Genomic DNA, 17,454 nt, shown 5'->3' on the forward strand with positions numbered 1-17,454 from the left:
TGTGTAATGGAAATTACACATTTGGTGAGATTGTCACCATTTTGCTAGAAAGTATAGTGACTAATGCCAGGTTAGCCCTCTCTGCGACTTGCCACTGACTCTGGTAATTCCACCTCTGCCATCAGGCTGCTGTCTGAGCACATCATACATGGGATATTAGCAGGTGAATGAGTGCCTATACTGCAAGCTTCATAAAGAAACACACCACTTCATCAAAGTGAACTGATTATGGACTAATGGTGGAAATGATCTTGCGACAAGTGGCCAGTGTGAGAAAGCAGTTGGGATAGAAGCAAAGGGATGAGAAGTTTTGATGACAGTATTTGGTTTGTCTGAGGGTTCAGTTCCATAAACTTGTCCTTGAGTCTTGGGTGGGAGGGATGACAAGAAGAAATACGAAGATTGGTTTTCACACATAGGTGACTGTTGGGCATTGCAAACCCAGGGCTAGTTTTCTCAGGGATCATGGTGACAGAGGGTGTCAGGGGAGGGCACACTCCTTACTTTGGTACAGCTTCTTTAAAGCAGATCTGTGTTGACTCAACATGACCTTGTGGCCAGCTCCAGTGGTAGAGGAGGGGTTAATTTTGATTTAAACAGCAGAATTGTGGAAAAGACACAGAGCAGAACAAAAGGGAAGAACACGTGTCCAGGAGAGGCATTCGATGCTTGCCTCTCTATCACAGATTGAGTGATAGAGCAGCAGAAGTCTCTACCCAAGTGGGTGGGAGTGAAGCAGATAAATGAGTTATATTGAATCACCATAAAGAGGTGCTCCAAACACCTTTCGGCTTAGGCCAAATCCAAGCTTGTGACATCACTGGAGAGACTACTTGCTGTTCTTTTCCCAATTGAATTTGCAGGCTTGCAGATTTCATTTGACACAGTCCTGTTAGGTATCAACAAAGCTTCCACATGCCACTGTGAATTTGCTCTTCCGAGAAAAGACTGCAGAGCTGCATCTTGTTTTTCCCCCAAGTCTTCTTTCAAAAATCAAGTTATTAAAAGGCGAATTCAGGTTGGGCATGGTGGTGACTTGGGAGGCTGCGGCAAGAGGTTTGCAAGTTCAAGAACAGCCTCAACAATTAGTGAGATCCTCAGTAACTTAAAGAGACCCTGTCTCACAATAAAAACTGAAAAGGACTAGGGATGTAGCTCAGTGGTAAAGTACTCCTGGGTTCCAATTCCCTGCTCTCCAAAAGATGAGGTTCATATTTTCAATTCTACTTTGGTTCTTTTTTCTTTCTTTTTTCCTTGGTTCTTTCTTTCTTCTTTTCTTTTTTTTTTTTTTAACTTATTAGGAAGGATGACTTCATACCTGACGATCAACTGGATGTATATTATCTCTGCATCTGCTACCACCTGGACCTCTCAGGGATCATTGTCAGTTGTTGCCAAGCTTCTTTTCTTGCTGTTACTAATAATTGTACATTTCTGTAATGCTCTGAAGCTCACAGAGCACACAGACCTAACACCTTAATGTATTTTCTTCTCATTGGAAAGCATTGATTTCAATTTATGGATAAGAAAACCAAGACTCGAGTATCTTCTTTGAGGACTAGCTGCTTATGAGACTCATGCTGCCCAAGTCCAGGCTTTAAACCTACACTCACTCAGTTACGTCAAGAGATTTTGTCCTACCAGTACATGTCATTTGTCATCATTTCTAAAATTCGTTCTTCTCCAGACTTTGTCAACCAATGTGTTGAGCTGAAAAAAGTATGACAACTTTTTCTCTTTGATATAATTGAGAAAATAGACCAAAATGCAGCTGACAAAAGACGAAAGACACTGAGAAGTCTGAGGATATAATTTTGGTGTCTATTTCTTAGACCAAAGTTTGGATGCAATGCTGGGTTTGGGCAGTGTGGCTGGTAGGGCACTTTCTCTATCCACAAATTGGCTGTCTTCTCTTCTGCCTCTTCTGCTCATCTGAAAGTAAAAGATAGTATGGCAAGCCCAGGAAGAGGGGCGGGGTCACCTGTGGTTTGAATGACAACTTGCCTGAAGCTGTTAAACCTATAAGCCATCGTCCCTTAAAACCCCCTGGAGCAAAGTGGGCGTGGCCCATCCTTCTCCCTTGGTTGCCCCTCAAACCGCATTTTTTCTGATTTCTTTTCCCATTTCCTACTGAAGTTAATTAGATGTTTTGAAAATGTTAAGGACAACCACATAATTTCATTTGCCTTGTTTAGTCATTAAAACGACTATCTTTTTTCTTATGGAATGTGGAATCCCATGGAATATGATTTTGCATGATCCTTTAAAAATAGATTGCTTAAAGAACCTTCTTGAGTTCCATTTTGTCTCCAGGTAAAATGCTTATTCGATGATGTGGGTCAAATCTTTGAAACCATCACACCTGGTCACTGATCACTTCTAGACTGGGGCAGGTTAACTTCTCTTGTGCTGTTTTCAGATGAATGACTATCAGTTCAGCAACATATGAAAACTCTTTGCAGACCAACAGGAAGGTGCAGGGCACAGCAGGAGAATTTCCTACTATTTGGGGGATAATTGAATATAATTTAGGACCTTAACCTGAGCAAGGCCAGGTACAATCTTCCTACCCACAAGATTTCAGTATCACATGTTCTAGTTTCAGTTTCTAACAAATAAAATAGGGACAATGCTTGAAAACTGCACGTTTGCTCTTTGAAGCACCTTTGGTTTGTCTGGTTCTCCTAATCTAGCTCCATGTGCAGAGCCTGCCTAGCAGGGAACTGAAGGTCTGGACCTGTAGGGGTTTACCCCAAGGCTTTGGACACATGGATGGGACTTGACTTGTCACCACACTGGACTTGCTGCCCACTCGCTTCAGCGTGACTGGTCCCTTTACACAAAGCTATTGGAGAGCCATATTCAGTTGCAGGAAAAGGAGGTCTCATGAACTTTCCAATCACTTACTGTTAATAATATCTCTACTTTATATCTGATAGCTACATTTGAAATTACTTTCAAGTCACACATTCTTTTTGATCTCTGGAACAATCCTGTTACCAGAAAGGACTATTATTCAGAGATCAAAAGTGTGAAAACGGAGAAACCTAGGAATAAATGAGAACAAAGATGGCTTTTCACCCCCATTTACTGAGCACCTACAATGTGCCAGTGGCTAGTTACTGCAACACATTACCACTGATGTGGATACCAACGCTCCTAGCAGGATTTTTAGTGTCGTGTCATAGACAAAGAAGCTGATGTTCAGTTGTTTGTTTCTTCCACCGAGGCTACAGAAAGTGCCAGAGCTGGAGATGAACTCAGGAACCACTGCGACAAATCCCAGGGCCTTTGTACATGATACTTCAGTGATTTGCTCAAGGAAATGGAGGTCTTCTGGCTATAAACACAGTTCTCCCTCTGTTGCATCAAGATATCTCTTCATGGAATTCTCCTTATGGCTATTTTTGAGCTCTCCCTTGATTGATATTCTCTTCTCCATTCCCTTCTCACACCCCTAAACCTCTGAATCTAACAGGGCCTGATAAATAAGTGTTTCCCAAGATGGTGTGGTCACACTCCAGGTTATAACCAAGTCATGGTATCTCTCTGCAAGAGTAACTTTAATCATCCTCTTTTAGAAAGGAAATACACACTGATCAGGAATGATGAGGGAGAAGGGGGTGGCCTTCTGGAATATTATCCTAGGCAGGGCACGGGGGGTGGAGAACTTACACTGCCATCACTCAGGGATCCTTCACAGTAAGTGACAGAAAGCCAACTTGAAATGGCTTCAGGGGAAAGGCCCTGACCAGTTCAGATTCCTGAAGGGTCTCAGGTAGACTCGGAGGAACCACCGCTGGCAGGCTCTGTCTTCGTCTGGGTCTCGCCTCTCTCTTCCTGGGTTGTTCTCAGACAGGCCCTCTCTAAGGTGGTGAAGGTGGTGTCTTCGTTTCCTAGGCTGCCATAACAAGTCCTGCACGCAGGGTGGCTTAGGCAACAGAAATTCATTGCCTCCCAGATTCGGAAGCTGGAAATTTAAGACCAACATGTGTTCGGAGTTGGGGCCTTTTGGGGGCCCCGAGGGAGAATCTGTTCCAGGTCTCCATCCTTGGATTGTAGATGGCTGTCTGCTCCCTATGTCACTTCCTGGTCTTCATTCTGTGCATGTCTGTGTCCAAGTTTCCCCTACACATAAGGGACATGGGTCATATTGTTTTAGGACCTATTCTAATGACTTCACTTCTACGAAGAAGATCCTATCTTCAAAGAAAGTCATATTCTGAAGGTCTGGGGGCTCCGACATGAATTTAGTGGGGACACAATTCAGCCTGTAACAAGTAAAAAGATTGCTACATAAGGCTGCAACTCTGATGGTTCCCAATCCTGGAAGACCATGAGAGCCACCTGGAGAGGAGGGTCTGACCGTCACTGGCCGGTCAGGTGTGCTCACCTTAGACCAGTCACCGTGCATACGTGATGGCTTCTGCAGAGGTGCCGAGTCACAAGCGTTCTCTTGTGGAGCCTGCTCCTCCTCGCCAGTGACTTTCTCCCCACGTCACCATCCTCAGTGGCCTTACTCAAAGAGATTTTCAGTATTCCAGGGGCAGCTTCACAAAGGCTGGGAGTCAGCTTCACCTTCAAAGGTTTTAATTGTTCATTTGCTTGTTTGTTTGAATCAAGGCCATAGCAATAGCAAGAATTTGCAAGATATCGGCATGGGGGCCACAGAGCTCACAGGAAGCCAATCACCGTACCATTTCTTAGATTCATTTGTGGATAGCCAGAATAGGCTGACTACTCTCCAATCCCCCAATTTGGTGGTTTTACATTAAAAAGTTTCATTTTTTGTTAGTGTCATTGTTGATGTAGGACAAGGAGTCTCTGCTCCAGTAGTTGTTCAGGGACCCAACTTCTTCTACTTGGCTTCTATGCCATGGTTCCTTGGGTCTTCCATTGGGTTTTCTGTTTTTGACCGGCTCACAGGAAGAGAAGATAATGTGAAGAATTGTGTGGGGTATTTCAGGGGCTGTTTGGGAAGTGACATGCATTATTTTTGCTCATGTTGTATTGGTGAGAACTCAGTCACATAGCCACTTCTGGATGGAAGAGGATGGGAAATAATGTAGAAATATGCCCAAGGAAGAGGGATCACCCACCATTTATCTACCTATCTATCAATTTGGATTTTTTTCAATACCAATTAGGTGCTAGGTCCTTTGTCCTTCATGAGCTCACAGTGTCTTGGAAATAGGTTGAAAACAATGATTTCTAGAATAGGGTTAGTGTTATAAGGAGATATAAATAAGGTACTGTGGAAGCTGTGAAGAAGAGGGCATTAACCCTGTCTAGGAGTTGGGGAATCCTCTTGGGGATGATGCTTGAGCTGGGCTGTGAGGAATGAGTAGCATGTATAAGGACGTTCTGCAGAGGGGACAGCACTGGCAAAGTCTTGGGTTCATGGACAAGAGTGGTGTGTTGGAGCATTAGCCATATTTCATAGGGTGGAGCAAAGGGTGTTGTTTCAGTCAGTTTTTTCACTGTTGTGACTAAAAACCCTGGCAAGAACAATTAGAGGAGGAAATTTTATTTGGGGGCTCACAGTTTCAGAGGTTTTAGTCCATGGACAGCAGGTTCCATTCCTCAGGGCTCGAGGTGAGGCAGAACATCATGGCGGAAGGGTGTGGTGGAGGGAAGTGGCTCAAACGATGATTAGACAGCAGATGGAGAGAGACTCCACTCATCAGATATAAAGTATATACCCCAAAGACTCCTCCCCTGTGACCCACCTCCTTCACCCTACCAACCTTCAGTTACTACTCAGTTAATTCCATCAGAGGATTAATTCACTGATTGGGTTAAGGCTGTCATAATCCAATCATTTCTCCTCTGAATCTTCTTTCATGAGCTTTTGGGGGACACCTTACATCCAAACCAAAACAGGTGTGTTGAGAAACTTCTTTCCCAGGACTTTGCAGTCACCCAAGAGGACAACTTGTCTTATTTCTGCTGGATCTTGCTTCTACACTTATTACCTACGGTTGCTTATTTCTTTGCTTCTGTGTTTATGATCCTCTGTCATTAAGAAACTCCCCTGCCCCTGTAAATTCTCTAATTCTAGGAGATGCAGAGAATTAAAAGGGAGGAACAGAGAAAAATGAGGAACTCATGTTTGGGTCTAATTCCTTCTGAAGTCTAAGTTGAAGTGTCATGGGTTACATGGAGATTTTCTTGTGTAAAATTAACTTAATGAACAGAATTGCCTTAACCTAATCCAAAGTTAATCAACAGAACTGCCTTAACCTAATCTAAAGTTAATCAAAAATTTCACCTTCTTCTGGAATAAATCAAATCAGCCACTGTTGAATACTTTAATTTGGATCACTCCTTTCCCAATTTACATGATTTTGTTAGCTTTAGAAGTTAATTTAATGAGGGTCGGCAGGTAGTAAGCTCTCTCAGTCTCTCTTTCTCTTTTCTATGTGTCTGTCCATGTATCAGTCATCTGGAAGATGTCTTTTTTTAGGTCACAGACTGGGGACCAGGAGAAGATGATTAAACACCAGCTCTGCCTCCCACTTGCCTAGAGCCTGCTGACACCACTTTTCATCTGATCTATCAATACTTCCTTATTTTCTTTCACTAGTTGTTTGCCTGGTGCTCATCCAAGTGCCTTGTATTCATTCCCCTGTGCCAGACCTGATTTGATGTAACATTTCAATTAGGACTTTCTTAGAAACTTCTCAATGAATTGTCCCTTTATTTCAAAATGCACCCAAAAAGCAGAATTGGGGAAGTTAATTTACCAATGTCTAAGCCAATTGAGAAATTGTATATATGTCATAATCTAGGTATTACTACTTGGCCTATCATTTTAAAAGTTAATTGTTTTTATCTTGGAATATCTTTAGATTTACATAAAAGATGGAGACACAAATGTGGCAAGTTCCTATATGCACAGATTCAGTCTCCCCTGAGGTTATCATCTCCAGTACTAAGAAATTCGCATTGACATGTTCATATCATTAAACTGTAGATTTGATTCAAATTTTACTAGATTTTCACTAATGCACTTTTTGTGTTCCTGGATCTTATTGAGGATAAACACTGCATTCAGTCATCGTGTGTCCTTTGTCTCTTCTGGTTCATGAAAGTTTCTCAAAAACCAATCTTGACCAGATACCGGTAAGGTATTTTGTAGAATATTCCTTTGTTAATTAGATAAAATTTCCAAAAACTAGTAGAAAACGGTTGTAGATTTGGGGAAAGTGTACACAGAGGTAAATTATTCTTCTTAATATATGATATTGATCCATAATTCTAAAGAATCTATTTCTTAAAATATCAAAGGTCCTTTAACTTATCTTTCTTCCTATTATATATGTTACGAACACATCTCTCCTTTTGACTTTGTTCCTTACAATCTTTCTACAGACATTCTCAAATTTCCTCCATATGTTATAAATGTTTTTTCTTTAATCCTGCTCTTCCTTTAAATTACTTGTCTTCTCCACCATCTATCCCTTCTTCCTTGTCCTCTTGCTGTCCTCCTCCTCCTCCTCCTCCTCTCTCTCTCTCTCTCTCTCTCAATCTCTCTCTCTCTAATCACCACCTTTTAAATCCTACTTTGAAACATCAATCCACACCCTAATTACTTGCGATTTGACTTGAGACCCTCTCTGGCTTTGGATTTGTTCACCGATGATCTAAAATGATCATTGTCCTGGTTAATTTTATGTGTCAGTTTGACTGAGCTAAAGGATACCCAAAAAGCTAGTAACACATTTTTCCTGGGTGTGTGTGAGGATGTTTCCAAAGCAGATTAGAATTGAATGAGCAGACTGAATAAAGAAGATGGCCCTCACCAGTGTAGGTGGGCATCATGAAGACCCAAATAGAACCAAATGTTGGGGAAGAGTCAAATCTTTTCCTTGATTGGGACATCCATCTCGCCTTGCCTGTGGTCATCAGAGCTCCTGGCCCTTGGGCCTTTGGACTCTGGGACATAAACCATGGCTCTCCTGGTTCTTGGACTTTGAACGTGGACTGACTCATAGCACTGCTTTCCTGGGTCACCAGCTTGTAAATGGCATGTTGTAAGACTTCTCAGCCTCCAAAATTATGAAAGCCAATTCCCATTAAAAAGTCTATTCATATATTAAATATTTGTTCCTTTTTCTCTGGAGAACTCTGACCAATACAATAATCAAATGTCATGAACGAGGAAGGGAAACCAGGAAAATTATTGAGAGAGATTAGAAAAGACAGTGTGGTGCTGTAGAGGAAAGCAGAGCACTTTGGCCAGAAGAACTAAGTCTAAGACTCAGTGTAAGTGTGCTTACTTCCGGTTTCCCTTGTTCTTTGGATGACCCACACTGAGTTAGAGTTTTCTATTACAGACTTGCAGAATAAAAGATTTTACATGGTGCCATCCCCCTTGCCTGAGCAGCTGCTCTTCTTCTACTCATCCTTTCTATGATCTGATAGTCCAGTAAATTTCAATTCACCTCTCAATTATCTCTTCTTGAGAATTTATTAAATCTGCTAGTCGAGTTCATCATCCCACCTCTGTGTTAGCACATACCTAGTGCGTGTCTTTACTGTTGCATCTAATTTACTATATGGTAAGGTCTATTTATTATTTACCTAATTTATTCTACTATAAATATACTCTACTATTTATGGTTTTCTGAGGGCAGTTACCATGGCTTATGCAGGTTTCCTTGGTACTCATCACAGGGTCACATTTTTCCAGGCACGTTATCTCTGAACTATGTAGATCTCTCCACGGGCCACTCACAACATGGCGGCCATGTGGACTTCTCCATGAGGCCACTCACAGTATGGTAACTTGTTCCTACAGATCAAGAGGAAGAGCGAGAGAGAAGAGGCAAGTCTTTTTGTAGTCTATTCTTAGAAGTGACATCTCATCACTTTTGTGAGATTCCATCTGTTAGAGGTGAGACTCTATATCCAGTCTCTACTCAAGGGCAAGGCTTGCAGAAAGGTCTGAAGATCGGGAGGCATAGATCACTGGCACCACCTAGCAGCTGCTACACGGCCCGTTACCTGCTCTGAAGACAGGTACTCTGAAAGTGTTTAGTAAATAGATTGAATTAGAACAGATCTACCAACACCCCTGAGGTAGAACAGATTCTGTCACATGCAGAAATTTTCTCCCATCCTGCCTCTCGTCGACAGCAATATGCTCTTCTAGGCGCTCTGATCTCCCAGTGAGCAGAGCAGCAAGGCCAGCTCACCTATCTAGGGTATTGCTCCCATGTTTTCTGGCCATTGTCCTCTCTTGAACTGTGTTTCATACATGTATACCAGGCAATAACTTAATCATTCATTCGACAAAGATTAATTGAGCAATCTCTATGGGCTGGGCCCCAAAGACTCAGTGGGGAAGAAAAGGAAATCCCTGCTCTTAGGCATATAGCCTTGTTGTAATTATTTTCCTTTTGGGCTTGAAATGGTCTCTCTGTTAGTTTTGGGGAAGAGAAGTCAGACTTTATTACAACTCCATTGCTTTGTCATGGAAGTCCTGATAGAAATATCTGAAAAGATATTTGTCCTGAACAGGAGGGCTGCTTTCCTATCCCAGCACCTTCTCCAGGTCTTTGCTCACCTACTCTGAGGCTAGAGACTTCTATTTAATAATGCACATAGATCCCTCATACACCCACTTCCCTATCACCATTAACCTCTCGGATGCTTTTTTCCTATGTAATCTACTACTTTCCTACACACTTATGATTTACTGTACTGTCTATCTCCTCTCTGCTTGAATCTAATCCCAGCCAGGGTAAGGATCTTCATCTACTTTCTTCTCTGCTGTATTCCCAAAGCTTGAGCAGTACCTGACACATAGTAGGTGCTCAACCAATATGTATTGAATGAATGAACTGAGTTCCATCAGGCTAGGCTCCCATTTGAGGCCCTGCTTTGTTGATTGGGAAAAATTTAATGAAAGAATAAAGATGCAGAGAAATCTGACCATGCTCTTGGCCATAACTGTAGGTTCAAAAAAATAAATTATAAAAAAGGGAATTAGATTTAATTTGTTCATAGGGCTGAGAAATGTGATGTGATTAACGGATGCCAAATTGGTCAAAGATGGCTGTGCTACCGTCATTCTCTCCTGCTCACTCCTCTTCTGTGTAGCCAAGATCACAGCTCACTCGGTCTTAATGAGTCCTTGCACATGCAGGGTGATTTGGAGTGAGTTGTGTCTAATTGGAACAGATTCAGCAGCCCTTGCCCTTTATCTTCCAAAGAATGAGAGGATGCTGGGACGCAACAATTGCTTTCCCCCAAGCAGTTCAGAAAGTTTAATGCTGCAATTTTTTCAGGCCTTGCAAATAATAGGAAGTGATTGTGGGAAGCGAAGCTCCCCTGGCTGACCTCACCTTTTCGGTTGTTCTCTCTTCCATCTACGCCCCCTGCTCTTACTACTTGCTGTGTTTGAATTAAGCATGACTCCTTCAGCTAAGCCCTTAACATTTAGATGCGTGGAAAAATCTATTAAATTTTTTTGACTCCATTATTGCTCCAAGTTCACACACACACATCCAGGGGAGGATGAAAACCAGACCTTCTCTTGTCTCCTGTGGTGGCTTTAGACTCCTCTGTGACAGGAAGGACAGTCATCCTGCTGATTCCCATCTTTTTTCTCTTCTCTGTCTGCCCTCAGCTCTCTCTTCTGTTTCTTCCTCTCTAGCCGAGGCTGTCATTCATTTATTTACTTCTTCTGGATTTTCCTTGGAAGTGGTTTCATGTCACATGCAGATAATGAAGGAATGAAGGAGAAAGAGTCTCTAAGGTCCAGACCCAGTGCTGCTGTGGCAATCACATCTTAGCCTAATTCAGCAGTCCCCTCCTTTCTTTGCCTTATCAACCCTTTCCAGCTGACACAGTGGCACCGACCTGTAATCCAGTGACTCAGGAGGCTGAGACAGGAGGATTGCAAATTTGAGGCCAGCCTCAGCAACTTAGCAAGGCCCTGAGCAACATAATAAGAGTCTGTCTCAAAATAAATAAATAAATAAATAAATAAATAAATAAATAAATAGGACTGGAGATATAACTCAGTGGCAGAGTGTCCTGAGTTCAAACCTCAGTACAAACAAATGAACAAAAATTAAGCAAACGGAGATTTCTTTCTTTTCTTTTTAGAATGGGGCAGGGCCCAGAAACGAAGCAGGTGTGTGTAGCTTTCCATGAGAAGAAGGTACAAAAAAAGAAAATCCCCTCTGCCATTTATACATCTGAATGGAAATAAAATCTCTGGTGGATTGGAGCTCTCAGCAGCATGGAGAAGTTTAGTGGAAACACAGACTTATGATGCAGAATCATTTGCTTCATCTTGGAGGGTCAAGCCCTGGTGTGGCAGACGCTGATTTCAATTTTTTTCATTTCTATTTTAAATTGGTATTTATTTTTGCACTTCCAGGGGAAATGCATTCATTAATATAAGTTGAAGCAAAGCAGAAAAGTAGAAAAGTAGAAAGAGGATAAAGTTGAATCAAATCAACCAAAATAATGTTTTCATTTAGTCCCTTTTTTAAAAAGCCTTTTCTTCCCATCATTACAACTATAGAGAACTTATAATTCTCTATGCTCTCATTTTCCATAGCATTAAACATTTTTCCATTTATTTACAAACTTCCCCCATGACCTTTATCTCAGTGACTGCAAAATACTCTAGAAAGTTCACAGATACCAGTCAATAGCCACATTCTAAACTAAGGGTCAGCACATTTTTCTGTAGAGGGCTAGGTTGTAGATACTCTAGACCAGGGGCCACGGATCTCTTTTGTAACTACTCAGTAACCTAACAGCCATAGATGACGCGTGAACAAATGAACATACCTGGGTTCCAATAAAACTTTATTTACAAAACTGAGCAAGGGGTCACATCTGCCCCACTGGCTGCAGTGTGTTGATGGCTATTTTAAGCAATTTCTTCGTGTCTCAGTTTCGAGAAGATTCTGTGAGGAACATTGTACTTCCTCATCTGAGGGTCACTTCCTCAAAACACATTTGTATTTGGAAAATTAAAGTAAAGGTCAAAGTCTCTGAAAGACTTGTAGGCTCTTCTCCATGCTGAACTTCTCCTCAGAGGACACAGCCACCAGCATGGCAGGATCCTCCAGTGTTACCACAGTTTCTCAGCATTTGTTTTATTCATTTAATTTGAAGTCATGTTTAGGAAGAAAACTTGCTAAGCAGAAAAAAGGAGGTTAAACATGCATTTAAAAAATTAAAAATTTAAAATGAATCAGAAGTTCCTTGTTATTTTGATGAGTTAAAAAAAAACCCTGAAATTTGGTAAGTCATTGTTTTTTTTTAATTTACTTTTATTTTACACAAATGGGATACTTACTGTTTCTCTGTTTGTACATGAAGTAACGGCCTACCATTTGTGTAGTCATACTTTTACATCAGATAATAGTGTTTGATTCATTCCGTTATTTTTTCCTCCCCCCCACCCCTCCCACCCCTCCTTTCCCTCTACGCAGTTCCTAATGAAGCAGGGGATATTGCAATACCAGAACTTCAACTACACTACAAAGCAATAGTAACAAAAATGGCATGGTATTGGTACCAAAATAGACAGGTAGATCAATGGTACAGAATAGAGGACATGGACACAAACCCAAATGAATACAATTTTCTCATACTAGACAAAAGTGCCAAAAATATGCAATGGAGAAAAGATAGCCTCTTCAACAAATGGTGCTGGGAAAATTGGAAATCCATATGTAGCAGAATGAAATTAAACCCCTATCTCTCACCCTGCACAAAACCCAACTCAAAATGGATTAAGGACCTTGGAATCAGATCAGAGACCCTGCATATTATAGAAGAAAAAGTAGGTCCAAATCTTCAACATGTCAGCTTAGGATCAGACTTCCTTAACAGGACTCCCATAGCATAAGGAATAAGAGCAAGAATCAATAATTGGGATAGATTTGAACTAAAAAGCTTTCTCTCAGCAGAGGAAACTATCAGCAATGTGAAGAGAACCTACAGAGTGGGAGAAAATCTTTGCCAATCATACTTCAGTCATTGTTTAAGTGGCATTTCTCGATGGCTCGTTGTTTTCCCACAGATATCCTAATCTGTTCCATTTCCTCTTTTGTGACATGTTAGCTTTATCTTGTGTCACTTAGAATCTAGAAGTAGGTAGCTATTTCACCTGACTATCTTGCAAAGTGTTAAAGGCGACATTTGAAATCATCTAAGTATAACCAAAGAGGAATATTTAAATGATTTTTGGTGTATAGTTAACAGAGTTATTTTGGGGGGGGGGCATTGCAGATTTTTTTTCTTTGCAAGACTACAAGTGGATAGAAGCGATGTTTCAGTTCATGGTCAGAAGACTTGTAGAGCTGATAAGCAAGTCCAGCCGGGCAACAGAATACAAGCTCACCACACAAAAATCAATATCTTTCTTCTAGTCCAATAATGAATCTGCTGAGATAGAAATCAGGAAAACAATTCTATTCACAACAGCTTAAAAAACACACTGGGGATAAATTGTGACAATCTGTAGGCAAAGATTCGTGTAAGTCAACTTGTTTATTTTACCTTATTATTTTTTCCCTTTATGCTCCATATTCGTTTCCTGTGACTGCAATGATAAATTAGCAAAAACTTTGGGGTTTAGCACAACAAAAATTTATTTCATCACAATTCTGGAGACCAGAAGCCTGAAATCAGTTTCATAAGCTGAAATGAATACATATGGAGTACATATTCTGTGCAGATACTGTTCTAAAACCACAGATATCTAGTCAATATTCTGTATTCTACTCAGTGAGGCACAAACTATGTTTCCCTAGTTTCAAGAAACAGAGGCCCAGAGAGGTTAAGTAAGTTGTCTGAGATCACACAGCTCTATGTCTCAGAGTTGGGATTTCATCTAGACAGTCTGTAGATACTAAGCTTTTAACTGCTGTGTACGCTGCCAACTTCTGCTTTGCTTTCTCTTTCACCCTCTTCTTTTTCTCTCCCTTGTTTTCTTCCTACTGATTAGCAAATTTCTAAATATACAAGGATCTATCAGTGGATCAAGCTGTTGTTCTCAGGCATCCATGGTGGGGCAGATGTGTATGCAAAAAAATGAACGAGCAAGCAAATGGACAAACCCCACAGATAGGATTAAGGAAGCCCCAGTGTCCTGGGCTTGTGCTCTCCTTTGCCCGTCTTAGCACCTTACAACCAGCTCCACTGCAGAGCTCATGTTCTGTTTGGAATGTTCTGGAAGTCTTCATTCCCAGCTCTTACCGTCTTCACAAGATTCACGTTCCAGGAAGCCATGGTTTTCCTTTCATGCTGAGTCAGATGGGCACAGTGAGCATCAAATAAATGAGCCGTGTCAATGGGTCAGTCCAGAACCCCTTAGTGGCTGCCAGTTCCCCTTGCGTTCCCTCAGGTCAGACCTGGGGCCTGGGGCGATTCCAGATCTGGCTGGTTGTTCTGAAGGATGCCCGGGGGCACCACCCTCAGAACCCATGAAGAATATTTCCACATGTATCTGATCCAGACCCTGGTACTAGAAGGCAAGGCCACCTTCAGAGGATTCAAGACTGGATTTTGCTAAGAAGTAAACATCTGTCTGAGCGGATATTTTTGGCAAGCTTACACGTTAGGCATCCTTTAGGATTTGTGAGTGTTTTAGCATGTAAACCAGGTCAGGATGAATCCTGGGAGAAGTTGCAATAAGCAGCACATTTCCTGAACCTTGAAAAGCCAGCTGGGGGTAAGAAATGATAGTAATTAGCAGCATGGCAGCAATTTAGCTTCCAGAAGAAAGCAGGCTTCTTGATGCCAGAAGAACAAGGAGTCAAGCGAACCTCTGTCTGTGAGCACTGCCTTCTACAGTGGCGGGCAGGGCTGGAGGCAGATTGCTGGAAAGCCACCCCTGTGCATGGCCACCAGAGGTCATCTGAATGTAAAAGGCAGAGCTGTGCCTTTCAAACCCGCAGCCAAGCCTGCCTGAGCATTGTGGCTGGTGACCTCCTCTGTCCAGCTGGCTTTCCCCGTGTGACCCCTTTGGTGTAGCTGGCGCTCCTGATTTCTTGGGAAGATGGCCGGTCTTATTCTGGCTCCTTCCTGAAGAGCCTCTGCAGAAAAGTCCTGGGAAACATCAATTTTCTTTTTCTAGTAAACAGTTCATGACTCCACATCTTGATGTTCATATGAGACAATCCACTATCAATTGTGTGGGGTTTATGGAAAATAACAGAGTTTGTAAAAATGTTTATATTCTTTTATGACACCTCACTATCCACACAATTAAAAAAAATACTTTCTGGAAGAAGAGACAGTTTTTGACTCAATGGAAGTCATCCTGTGTACCTCTAGTGCCTCCCCTGAGGCCTAGAGGTCACAGACTCTATGGCCAGAGACGTGGGTGTCAGGGTTCCTGGGTACCAGAATGAATGACACAAATCATTCTTCTCTCCCCTCCCAGCCCCTTACCCAAATTTATGCCAGAATAGTAAATTATGTCTGTATAGACCTCAGCTGGTGAACACTCTCAGGAATGCATAGGGTTTTGATTAGATTTGTACATTTTATTTACAAAGCATTATTTGTTAGCACTCGTGCAAATCCGGACAGATCACATACTATTACAATTCTAGACTTTAAGTTCTTTTTATTCATCTTGTCCAACATTGTCCAGGAAAGAGTCTGGCAGAAGGCACACCTCCAATAACTATTTAATAAATTAATGAATAAATGCTTTTTATAAAATAAAATAAATGGAAATATCTTTGAAACATTTGTTATTTAGGAAAGTCTGCAAGTTCATTGTAAAAAAATCAACAACTCATATATATAAGAAAATTTCTAACATTATCTTCTGTCAGAGATAACCTCTAGTAGGTTTGATGTACATATGAGGAATTTGCAGCAAAGAAAGAAGGAAATACAGGAGAGGAGAGGAGAAGAGAAAGAGGGAATGAGGGAGAGAAAGAGAAAGGAAGAGAAAGATAAAACAAGTCAATACATATGGATCAATATCATTTTTAAAACTTCCTTAGTTCCTTATTATTCTTTTGTACGTGTGTTATAACAGAGCTGCTATTGTTGGACTGTAGATTATTTCCAGTTTTTATGATGATAAATAATGATGATATTGATTCTTCCAGTCCATGAACATGGGATATCTTTACATACCTTTGTCTTCTTCAATTCTTTCATCAGTGTTTTATAGTTTTTACTGTACAGATCTTCCATTCCTTCAGTTAAATTTATTTCTAATTATTTTACTCATTTTAATACTATTATAAATGGGAATTTTTCTCAATTCCCTTTTTTTATAATTTCATGTTATTGAATTTTCTACTTCTTTTCTGATATCTCGCTGTTGTTTACAAATTTCTTTAAGTGCCTGTAAGTCCTTTCTGAAATAACACAGACTAAACATAAGTAGATAAATAAACTAACCAACAAATACAGCTCCCCAACCTGCCTCATGGGTTGTTATGAGAATCAAATGAGATAATAAAAATACAAGTTTTATGTAGTGTGAGACAGGGACTCTTAAGATATGCTCTTTTCCCTTCACTCCCCTCTACCTAATCAAAAGAAACTCTATTCTTCCCTAGTCCCCTCCCTCTTATTGTGAATGAGCATCCACATATCAGAGAAAACATTTGGCCTTTGGTTTCTTGGGATTGGCTTATTTTGCTTAGCATGATAGTCTCCCACTCCATCCATTTACCAGCAAATGCCATAATTTCATTCTTCTTTAAAGCTGAGTAATATTCCATTGTGTGTGTGTGTGTGTGTGTGTGTGTGTGTGTATGTATATGCCACATTTTCTTTATCCATTCATCAGGGGTAAGAAGGATAATAGAATGAAACAGACATTATTACCTCATGTACATATATAACTGCATGACCCACGATGTGATCCTACAATGTAGACAATCAGAAAAATGAGAAATTATACTCCATTTTTGTATGATTTATCAAAATGCCTAAATGCATTCTACTGTCATGTATAACTAATTAGAAGAAATAAAAAAAATTAATAATCTTTTGTTATGGCTTGGATATGAGGTGAACCCCAAGAGCTCATGTGTGAGACAATGCAAGGAGGTTGAGAGAAGAAATATTTTGTTGAGAAAAGCCTTAACCCAATCAGTGAACTAATCACATGATGGGATTCATTGAGTGGTAACTGAAGGCAGGTGGGTGTGGCTGGAAGAGGTGGGGCAATGGGGGTGTGGCTTTGGGTATGTATTTGTATCTGGTAAGTGGTGATCTCTGTTTTTGCTTTCTGATCATCTTGTGAGCTGCTTTCTTCTGCCATGATGTTCAGCCTCACCTCAAGCCCCAAGTAATGGAGCCAGCCTTCTATGGACTAAGATCTCTGAGATTGAGCCCTCAAATAAAATTTTCCTCCTATACAATTGGTCAGTTCTTTTAGTCACAGTGGTGAAAAAACTGACCAAAACAACTCTGTTCTGCTATTTGTTTGCTGTAGTATTT

General features: G+C 40.9%; 1 protein-coding gene across 1 annotated transcript in view; it reads right to left on the minus strand.

Moving 5' to 3' along the window:
* Window positions 1-8,694: 8,694 nt before the first annotated feature.
* Rnf150 (ring finger protein 150) overlaps window positions 8,695-17,454 on the minus strand; it is a 249,574-nt gene continuing 240,814 nt past the window's right edge. Inside the window, exon 7 of the mRNA XM_047566617.1 lies at window positions 8,695-8,797. Within this exon, the coding sequence (XP_047422573.1) occupies window positions 8,712-8,797 (86 nt within the window). The 3' untranslated portion in view covers window positions 8,695-8,711. The remainder of the gene's footprint in view (window positions 8,798-17,454) is intronic.

This window comes from Sciurus carolinensis, chromosome 10 (genome assembly GCF_902686445.1).
Source record: "Sciurus carolinensis chromosome 10, mSciCar1.2, whole genome shotgun sequence".
Classification (NCBI taxonomy): Eukaryota; Metazoa; Chordata; class Mammalia; order Rodentia; family Sciuridae; genus Sciurus; species Sciurus carolinensis.